This window comes from Denticeps clupeoides, chromosome 6, assembly GCF_900700375.1.
Source record: "Denticeps clupeoides chromosome 6, fDenClu1.1, whole genome shotgun sequence".
Classification (NCBI taxonomy): Eukaryota; Metazoa; Chordata; class Actinopteri; order Clupeiformes; family Denticipitidae; genus Denticeps; species Denticeps clupeoides.
In genome coordinates, this window is record NC_041712.1 from 20,677,696 (window position 1) to 20,688,153 (window position 10,458).

The 10,458-nt window shown below is 41.3% G+C and overlaps 1 protein-coding gene and 1 long non-coding RNA gene across 2 annotated transcripts; both read left to right on the forward strand.

Annotated features, from left to right (window-relative positions):
• The first annotated feature begins 615 nt into the window (after positions 1 to 615).
• LOC114792363 (uncharacterized) lies at positions 616 to 2,446 on the forward strand. The gene is made up of 3 exons (XR_003750115.1): positions 616 to 684; positions 1,302 to 1,433; positions 1,878 to 2,446. It is a non-coding gene; the product is annotated as an uncharacterized LOC114792363 (long non-coding RNA).
• Positions 2,447 to 4,122: 1,676 nt separating this feature from the next.
• Positions 4,123 to 10,070, forward strand: gpr83 (G protein-coupled receptor 83). The gene is made up of 4 exons (XM_028983404.1): positions 4,123 to 4,510; positions 6,025 to 6,150; positions 7,363 to 7,496; positions 8,532 to 10,070. Exons 1-4 carry the CDS (start codon positions 4,190 to 4,192, stop codon positions 8,995 to 8,997), a joined length of 1,047 nt encoding a protein of 348 aa, XP_028839237.1. The 5' UTR covers positions 4,123 to 4,189; the 3' UTR covers positions 8,998 to 10,070.
• Positions 10,071 to 10,458: the final 388 nt, after the last annotated feature.

The window sequence follows — 10,458 nt, forward strand, 5'->3', positions numbered from 1 at the left end:
TCGTTGACACCTTTGCAAATGTCATAGTGTGACAAGGAACCTTTAACACACATGACCATGGTTTGAATTGTGGGAAGATAAGAAGAGATCATCTCCCCTGAAGAGGATATGAAGCTTAGATAATGATTAATAGTGCTTGGGGTGGGAATGAAAAGTGCTGGTAGCTTACCCTCTTGTGCTATTTACAGGGGAAAGCTTGACAGAAAGTAGATTTGCTAGTTTCCATTTTCAGTAATTTTTTTTAATGCGAAATGGAATTTTCATTTTTGGGACTAATAAAGGATCATCTTATGTTGTTTTAATTGCTGTTTTAAACCATGTGTAAAGTTTGCGGCAGATTAATAAAAGAACTCCTCATTTCATGAATATGCTTGATACTAAGAGAGCTATGCAGAGCTATGTTTTTCCTGTATTGGTATTTCATTTCTATATACTTGTTCTCTAAAGACCACTGAATAAATCCGGAATACCAAAGGTCAATGTGTAATTTATAAACATATTCATAGGTATAGAAATGTATTCATGCACCATAGGCACTCAAGTCAGAAATAGGGTGTGTGTGTGTGTGTGTGTGTTGGTGGGTGGGTTGGCAGGCTGAGCACTCACCATTAGTCACCCAGAAGTGTGACTACGACTGAGCACAGTGTGGTTATTTTGTGATACTGTGACGATGGCGAGCTCACGGTTGGTACTGCTACTAATTACAATCTGATTGTATACAAAGTTTTGTTTTCATGAACATTTGTCATTTTGAACCTGCTCTTGTCAAAAAGGCACAAAATACAAATCTCTAAATATCATCTGATGCTGTAGGCATTTCAATCATAGCCAGTCTTGTGCTTTTACCTTACAATACACCACTAGAAATCCGATGGTTCTACATCTACATTCATGACCTGCATGTGGTCCTTTATTATTGGCCTTGTCTTTTTTTTCTGGAAGTCATTTGAACTTAATTTAACATGTTGGCCAGGTTGGACACACTACACACCACCGAGGTACTCATGGTGTTCAGCAGAATGCATTCAAGAGCATGCGGCATGTAACAGCATGTTAAATCTTTTCATGAGTATTAGCTTTTGTCACAGAGGAAAGTATCTGAAAACCGTAGCTCTATAGCTAACCCCACAGGGCACTATTGCCGACGTGAGGATATTTTAACTCAAACTGCCGTCTGCAGCATTTCACAACCATGACATGTTGTCACTTCGGTTCCACTTATTTCCTGCAAGCTGGCCTCACACTTATCTTCCCCATTTGGGCTTCCTCTTTACTGACGGTTGTCTGTTCATAATGATCAGACAACACTGCAGAGCACAGAGTCGCTTCTCTTTGGTCGAGGAAGCTCTACAGCAGGAGGGCAACAAGGGTCTTCGCCGAAAAAGTCAAGGAGCACGGCAGCCAAATGAAGAGTGGGCTCCGTCCATTGGCAGGTACTGTGGTGATCTGTGCTGGTTAGGAATGCAGGGGCAGGAAAGGGATTTCAGGAATCGTGCATGAGAGCATCTGTAAGACCTTCAGTTTCAGTTCATGTCGATCTGCTGTCATCACATGTGCACTTGCTGAATTTCTGCGCTCGGAGAGGATGTGCGGTGTGACTGGAGTGCATTTGTCCCCTTTACTTTCATTTTTAGAAAGCTCCAGGGTCTATGTTTACTATAACTACATTTTAGTAACTTTTTTTACTTTTAATGTTAGGCCTGTTATTCCTAGATTTCCTGAACTACACTAAAATACATTAAACTAAAGAGGAAAGGAGACAGAGGATGGCCAGGCACAGAGGTTTCTTTATTTATGCCTTCACCCCCATATGAATTAATAACCATCTCGCTGTTTCTCTCTCTCTCTCTGTGTGTTTCCATGTCGACCCTTCGCAGGGTCTGTTGAAGGCCCTCCTCTTAGTGTATTTGACAGGCTGTGCTGGACACTCGATATGAGAGGGTGTCAGTTTGTCAAATACCCCAAGAGAGGGGTCACTGTTCATCCTGCAAGCTGCGCAACATCAGCAAGAGATGACTGCTCCACCCACACCAATTTTCTCTGAGCAACTAAAAATAATGCATTGTGAAATAATAACTTGAACATTTTCAATATATTTTAAGGGTTTTTTTTTTTTAAAGATAATGAACTGAATAAATGAAACATGCACACTGATTGTTAAAAGATATGTGAGGATGTCTCTGAGCTAAAGGGCATATATTAATCTCTTTTGTAAATTAGACCTCAAGAGTTCCACAGAAAAAAATTAAGGAAAGGGCTATTAGGTGGGTATGTGACATTCAAAATATTCGCTCAGTAAATAATAATAATTATTATATTATATTATATTACTGTAGACAGAATTTGTGCAGACTTTATATCTTATTTCATTGTATGCTTTTATAAGAAACTATGTGTAGTATTTGGTTATTAATAACAAAAAAATAAAAAACAGACAATAAGAGGATAAATGTACAATGGTTTCTGGAATAACATCTCAGAACAAATGATGCATATTAAATTCATCTCACACAGCTCAACCTGGGAAAATGCCGTCGGAGAATTAAAAGATCCTTTACTTCATATGCCCTCATTAAACTCACACTTATACAATGTGTTAATTGCATTCTACATTAATGCTGCAATCTATAAACACATTTGTATATGCCAATCAAACACAATGAACACATTTCTGACAGATGAGGAGAATTGGCCATCTTGTAGCAATGGATCCATCAACAGGGTGGTTATATTTGGAAGCAGGTGAGTCAGTTCTTGCAGGTTGTGCTTATTTGTTCTTCCCAGGCTGTAGACATCTGGAGGGAATGTTGCCCCCAAACAACATCCTATCTCCACCTCCACTTCTGCAAGGAAAAAAGAATCCTGATGATGAGCTTCTTTTTTTTTTTTTTTTGCTTGATTCTGCTACTATCTCACTTCTTGTGTCTTATGCTCCTGTTTTATTATACTTTTTATGACATAAGAACACACATTTGACACAGACGAATCTCCTCCCAAGCCGTAGGTCCATGGCAGACTGGAACAAGTTCTTCTGCAATTAGTGCTGTGTTTGTGTCCATCAGTTTTCTCTTCAGCTCTTACAAGATTCACAGTCCTAGCAGATGAGTCCTAGCATCCCCAATGTGTTTCTGTCTGGACAAACGTTCTCTTAAAAAATAAAACAATGCAATGCTATCATGTGGCCCTTACAATAGGTGATTTGCACATCCAGAAAGACACTTTACTTTAGAAGGTTCAAATAGCTTTTGCCTTTTGGGTCGTGGTTCAGTGGCTTAAACCTATGGCTTCCAAAACACAGTACTTATGCAAACACTAAACGTCTGGTATGTTCTTTTTCAGTTAAAAATACGTTAAAACCATTTTGACTTTGGAAATGCATTGGTGACCTGGCGGCAAAGAAACTGTTCCCTTACCCTTGAGCAGCTCATGGCCGTCACAAGATGGGTGACAGGCAGAGGACACATTTATTTGTGCGTGCTGTGCCGTGTCCATCTTTTTACATTCAGAAGAGTGATAGGTTCACATTCAAATATCTGTAATATGTGCAAATAAGTATTTTGTCATGAAGAAAATATAGGGTGGTAGTAGCCTAGTGGGTAACACACTCGACTATGAACCAGAAGACCCAGGTTCGAATCCCACTTACTACCATTGTGTTCCTGAGCAAGACACTTAACCCTTAGTTGCTCCAGGGTGACTGTCCCTGTAACTACTGATTGTAAGTTGCTCTGGATAAGGGCATCTGATAAATGCTGTAAATTTAAATGTAAGAAAATGATGACTACACTTTCAAGGGTGTGTGTGTTAGATGCAAATGCATATACCTAAAACTTACTGACTTCATTCATTGCACTTTCGATGCACTTTTTGACACACATATGACAAGTAGGGTGATTGACGAGGAATTTTTATGACACATATTAGACATATACAGTCACACTTAGACATTACAGTCACAACATAAATAAAAAAAATGATCCACTGAAAGTGTGAATAAAGCCAGTTGAGAGAACAGGGCTTGGTGATGATACGTGGAGTTTTTTTTTTTTACCCCCCCTTGGAGAGAACTGTCACCTGGAGTTGAATGAAGGACTTCCGTTCGTCCAATCGTGTTCAGGCGACGCCCGGGTCCGGCGACACGAAGGCGCAGCGCGTCCCAGCATCGTCCCCCGTCTCCGGCGCCGGGAGGATGGTCCTGACCAACGAGTCCCTCGACTTCTTCTCGCGCTTCTACGCGCCCACGAACCACTCGTCCTTCTGGAACTTCTCCCTGGACGACGAGCTGCTGAGCCGCGGGGGCAGCCGCGACGCCGAGTCCCAGAAGCCGGGCATGAAGACGCTGCTGGTGGTGGCGTACTCCGTCATCATCGTCTTCTCGCTCTTTGGCAACAGCATGGTGTGTCACGTAGTGCTCAAAACCAAAAGAATGCACTCTGTCACCAGCCTGTTCATCATGAACCTGGCCATCGCCGATCTGATGATCACGCTCCTGAACACGCCCTTTACTCTGGTAAGTCCTTTTCTGCAGCAAAATGCTCCAATGTAAAAAGTGATGATCCAAGAAATAAACCCAACAAGTAAATAATCAACTTTTCACTACGCCCGATAGTTTCTGTACGAATGAAGTGCGTTATTTTGGAGCGCATCGGAATCTGCCTCTTCATTATCTCATACTTGCCAACATGTGATTAACTGCCGACCTAATTTTAACCAAATTGCAGCATTTTTGGCATTTATTATTTTTGTATTCGTTTCGTTTTATGGCAAAACTGCCATAATTAAATATTGTCTGCATGCACGTTTCTATAATTGGTCAGAATGCGAAAGCGTAGCTCCTGCAATCGCTGCAATTTCCTTCAAAGCTGCGTGACGCAACGTCGTTGCAACCAACCGAACCGGACTCTTACCGAAAATAAGTGACAGATAATTCGAATGCAAAGACAGTTTTGACGGCGCGGTGACAACATTTGCACGGGGAAAGATATTCCTGGGGACATCGGCCTGTGCCCTCAGCATCAGGAAAAAAATGGAACTAAATAAAGCCTCGAAGGGGCATCGATTTAAATATCGGCAAGGTTTATGTCAATAAAGTGCATGTGAGCATTTGTCATCGTGAAGCACTCGATTTAAGCATCCTGTGAGCCCAGTGGCCATGCCATGCCATATTAACTATGAGAAACCAGCGGCGGGGCTGCTCAGCTGCTATGCGTGGGTGAGCTCTTCAGATGAAACAAGCTCTAATGAAGATTGTATGAAGGTAGCCTTTTGTTTTCTTTTTAACTCTTGATGCATAAAAAAAATGTGGTAATTAATGAAAAACCATTGAATATCATTGCACTATTTGGAGCCACTTTATTGCATTTCTGCCTGCTCCATTAACCTAACTGCTGTCGACAATATATTTCACGTTTTAACTAAGAACCCACGTGAACAACCCTCTTGCCTTGGGCTGGGAGGAGGGTTATGACAGCTACAAATGGCATCTGGAGATTCTGTTGGCTGCTGGATATTAGGGGTGTAGGAAAATATATTACACAGCAATATATAGATCGCGATATTTAATGTGGTGATATTGTATCGATACAATATCGATATTATTGTATACAAATTTAGTCCAAATGTAGTTTCTTAGTGAGCGATGAGATGCAGCGTGCGACCACAACATCCACACCTGTTGATGGCGCTGTACCGCTGGGTGCTGTGTATTACTGCCTGGCATTTCAGGCAGAGTGAAATCGCAGTGAACTGTTCAGTGAGAATCACTTTATATCGTTGTACATATCGTATCGTGACCTGTGTATGGTGACACGTTCCGTATCGTGAGATCCTTGCCGCACCCATACTGGATATTATTTACTGCAGCGAATTATCTGAGTCACCTCTTGTTTGGGTCTTTTATATTCTACAGTGCCAGCATGGCCAGTACTGTTGCTTTCCATGACTGCATGAGGAGGACTGATATCCATGCTGGAGGCCTTGAAGGAGTTGCATTGGTGATGTTTTTTTTCCCCCATTTACTGACAGGTCCGGTTTGTGCACAGCACCTGGGTTTTTGGGAAGGTGATGTGCCACGTAAGCCGTTTTGCTCAGTACTGCTCCGTCCACGTGTCGGTGTTGACCCTGGTGGCCATTGCCGTAAACAGACACCAGGTAATTACCCATAGTTTCTCATTTCTTTCTCTGTAGTGAAGCAAATTAATAATCATCTGCTTTCCCACTGGGGTAAAAAAACTATTTGTTGCACCAACCCACACCTTGTCTCTGACACTTTTTGTGGTCAGACGAGTTGCTTTCTGCCTACGGGGGCAGTGGTGGCCTAGCAGATAAGGAAACGGACCCATAATCAGAAGGTTGCCACGGTGCTACTGAGGTGCCACTACCATCCCCACACTGCTCCCTGGGCACCTTTCATGGCTGCCCACTGCTTACCAAGGGTGATGGGTTAAATGCAGAGGACAGATTTTTGTGTGCACCGTGTGCTGTGATTAACAATGACAATCACTTCACGTTCATACGAAATATCAGAAGGCAGATTTAGTAAGAAGGGTGTAAGTGAAGCATTATTTAGAAAACGCTGGTAGGAGAGCAACGTCTGCATGCAATTTAATGAATGTGTGCACACACAGCCAGTATGTTTCAGTGCATGCCCTAATGAGAGCTTGGGTAATGAAAACAGGCGCAACCTAAAAGAGTACATTTTCTCTGGTGACAAAAAAATAGCCATGTCCAACCTGTTCAGTAAAGGGAGCTCTGGATCAGCATTGTGGGTAATGGAAAATGCAGCAGCCATAACCTGAAGGGACCTGAGTTAATGCCCAAGTAATGGATCAGGGGGTTAATCTGTACTCGCAGTACCGCTTCCTCCTGGCGCTAATAATCACAGCCATGACAAGCATCAGAGGGGTTCAGGCACGAAATTAGTGGTGCAGGTAACAGTTCATTCGCTACATCAGACTTTAGTATAATTGCAGTGATTAATTTTAATGCTCTTCTCCACCAAATTTAAAACATGCATCTTTATTAAAACCAGATGATACATTTTTTAACAGCAACAGGTGCCCTCGATATCTCATGTAGTGTTGGGCTCCATTTTGATGGTCTAAAGCATTTATTGGCATGGCCAGTATTGTTCTGACAGCGGAAATGACAGACTGGATGTGGCAAAATTGTTGTCCTATCTCTCATAGCTTTTCTGATGGTGTGCTTTGGCTGTAACATTCAATACACCAGTCAGAATGGCACGTCATCTTACCTTTAAAAGGCAGGAGTGCATGATTTATGGCAGGTGGTAATTATTCGTAATCATGTAATTATTATGTGATTATGTAATTATTTGAGGAGTTTGTGTGTGCAATTTTCTAGGCGATCATTCACCCTATGAAGCCACGGATATCTCGGGAGCGAGGTCTGGTGTGGATCATCGTGATCTGGGCAATGGCCTCCTGCTTCTCGATGCCCCACGCCATTTATCAGAAACTGATTCGCTTCGATTATGGGTAAGAGACACCTTCCCCACCCACACCTGCCCTTGCCCTTGTTTCCTTGAATGATGTGTATGTCTGTGACGAGGGATGTAACTCGTACTGACTTCTGCACAATACACCCACCTCCTTATGCAAATAGATGGAGAATTGAAGCATTTTGCCGGTTGTATAACAGGGTATCTGCAGAGCCTTAAAGGTCCCTATTATGAAAAATAGTTTTGGCTTTTATATAGGTCTTAGTGGTCCCCTTACACTGTATCTGAAGTCTCTTTCTGAAATTCAGATTTCCCCAGAATGATAGTAGGGGGACAAATGATCACAGTAGGGGACAATGAACAATACTGTCATTCTGTGAATGTAGGGCAGTGATTGTCAACTGGTAGCACACGGGCCACATCTGGCCAGCCAGAGCTTTCCATCTGGCCCATTCCATGGAAAATGAATTGGCATCAATGGAGCTAGACAGCTAAATTTTGCACACGCTGTCGGACGTGTACTGAGAGTTCTTATATATTCTCCTTGATCTGGGAGACTGAATCAGGTATAGGCTAGTGTAGAAGAAATTACTTTTTTATAAATCAAATGAAACAAGCCTTTAATCTGACTGTAAGCCACCAGTCACAGGGCGCTACAGACGTCTGGGTTCAGAAATGACTCACAAATAAGAAAGTGAAAATATTGCTGACACCCCCTAGTGTCTTCCTGCTGTATTGGTAATATGAGTCTGTTAACATTCCAGAAATTTGGAAAGAAAATGAATAAATATCAAATAATAATATATTACTTAAGATAAAATGCAATTTATATTGAATTTTAGAAGAGCATCAGTCCCTCAGTGTCTGCTGAGAAAAACTTGAAGCCAATGCAGGGTCTTCAATTTTATGAAAATGGCCTTAAAAAAGGTCTTTAAAAGTTTTACATTGGCAGATACCCTTTATAAGGTGTTTAGATCCCTTGTATGCCTCTTCCTTCTGCATTGCTCACTCTCAGATTTATGTTCAGTTGGAGTCTGTAGTTCTTCTCTAAGCCATGTTTTCTTCGCCTCAGCAAGGTGCGTATTGTCTGCCTGCCCAGTTTTCCACCCCCCTCTGACCTGTTTTGGAAGTATCTGGACCTGACCACCTTCTTCCTGCTCTACATCCTACCTTTGACCATCATCTCAGTGGCCTACATCGTCATAGCAAAGAAGGTGTGGTCGCACAACACCATTGGTGATGTAACCTTGGCCCAGTCAGCCAACCACCGGCGGAGGAAGAGGATGACTATGAAGATGCTGATGCTGGTGGTAGCCGTGTTTGCCATCTGCTGGTTCCCCCTCAACTGTTACGTGGTGCTTCTCTCCAGCAAGCTCATCAAGTCCAACAATGCAGTTTACTTCATTTTCCACTGGTTCGCCACCAGTAGCACCTGCTACAACCCTTTCATCTACTGCTGGCTCAACCACAGTTTCAGGGCAGAGCTTAAAATTCTGCCATTTATTAACCGGTGGAAGATCGCACCCCACCCCACATGAGAAAGAGGCTTTGTGTTTGTGTGTGCTGTGGAGGCGAACCTCAAATGGCTGGTGCGGTTCCATGTCATGAGAACCGTTATTGATCAGATCTCAGGTCAGTGTTGATATATGCAACACATAAAAACACACACTTCAGTCTCTCCTGAAGTTTGGTGCCATTTTAGAATTGTTACAGCCCGAAAGGTCTGATTTTATTGCAAATTGCCAAAAAAAAAAAATTTAGCAAAAGATGCTTTATTTTCTAACAAAATATTTGCATTAAGGGTCACGAATACAGCATCCTAGATCGACTGATTGTCAGCATTCATGAAATTCATTTTGAAATAATAATGTATTTAATGAAAATAGTGGCCTCTTTAATGAAATCTGTGAAAAAAAAAGTTTGGCATGGACTAAATAATAAATAAAATGGCTGAACTTGTGGTCACAAATTCAGGCATTGTGGTGGTAAACCCTATCAAATAAAAGTTGTCAAATTGGTAACAACCACTGGTTATCAACCTTTCCAGTAATAGTGCTGCTACAGCGAGCACTATTTTATAAACTGTCTGAGAATAACTTAACCTGAATCCAGTTTAAGTTATTAAAATAATAATGCACCTAATAGGCCTTAAATTATGAGGAAATTGTGTTGACATCATACTATGTTAAAACTTACAAGCAGTCTTTTTAATTTCTTTTTACGGATGCTGATTTGATTATATAACACGTGAAGAAAAAATATATTTGTATCACGTTTATTTGTCTTCAGTATTGAGCAGCGGAAACCATTGTTGATCCAGTCATTGTGCTAATGCTAAATTATCGTGGAGGAAGAAAGTCTGTGCTAATAAAAATATATGTGTCATGAATCTGACTTTGTGAGGTGTTCTTGTTTTGTGTAAAATATTGCCCCGATTATCTGATTGTTCGTATCCGTGTTACAGTGTATAAATGTACCCTGCTGTGTCACTGGTTCTGAGTGTTGATTTTACTAAATCCCCTGTTTGTTAGTCGAACATTTGCTTTCTTCCTGTCCTGCCCTGCCCCGCCCCAATTATATGAATCCAACAGCCAGTTCGTTTGGCAAGACAATGATGACTGACAATGTTTAGGTTGATTAAAACATTATTTAAAAAAAAGATGTTTTCTAAATACAGAAAAATAATATTTAAACTGTATTTAAAAACATGTATGTATGTATGAATAAAAAATATTTTCATAATTTGTAACATTTGCTGTTGCACTGTGTCATATTTTGTGTTTGCATGTGGTGTAAATATCTTGGGAATCAAGCCCTTCCACATTTACAGTGGGTACAGAAAGTATTCAGACCCCCTTAAATGTTTCACTCTTTGTTATATTGCAGCCAAACCCAGCATTAGCCAAAATGTGTTGTCCCATGCTTATGCTCTTTGCAACATCATGTTTCCAATAAAAGCCTAAGAGGTCTTTCACATGGCCTGATTACATCATCCCAGA

Excerpts from the sequence above, each read along its gene's own strand:
- gpr83 (XM_028983404.1), top strand. The coding sequence starts at position 4,190 with ATGGTCCTGACCAACGAGTCCCTCGACTTCTTCTCGCGCTTCTACGCG. Across the intron at positions 4,511-6,024 it reads TGAACACGCCCTTTACTCTG|GTCCGGTTTGTGCACAGCAC; the intron begins GTAAGTCCTTTT and ends ATTTACTGACAG. Across the intron at positions 6,151-7,362 it reads TTGCCGTAAACAGACACCAG|GCGATCATTCACCCTATGAA; the intron begins GTAATTACCCAT and ends GCAATTTTCTAG.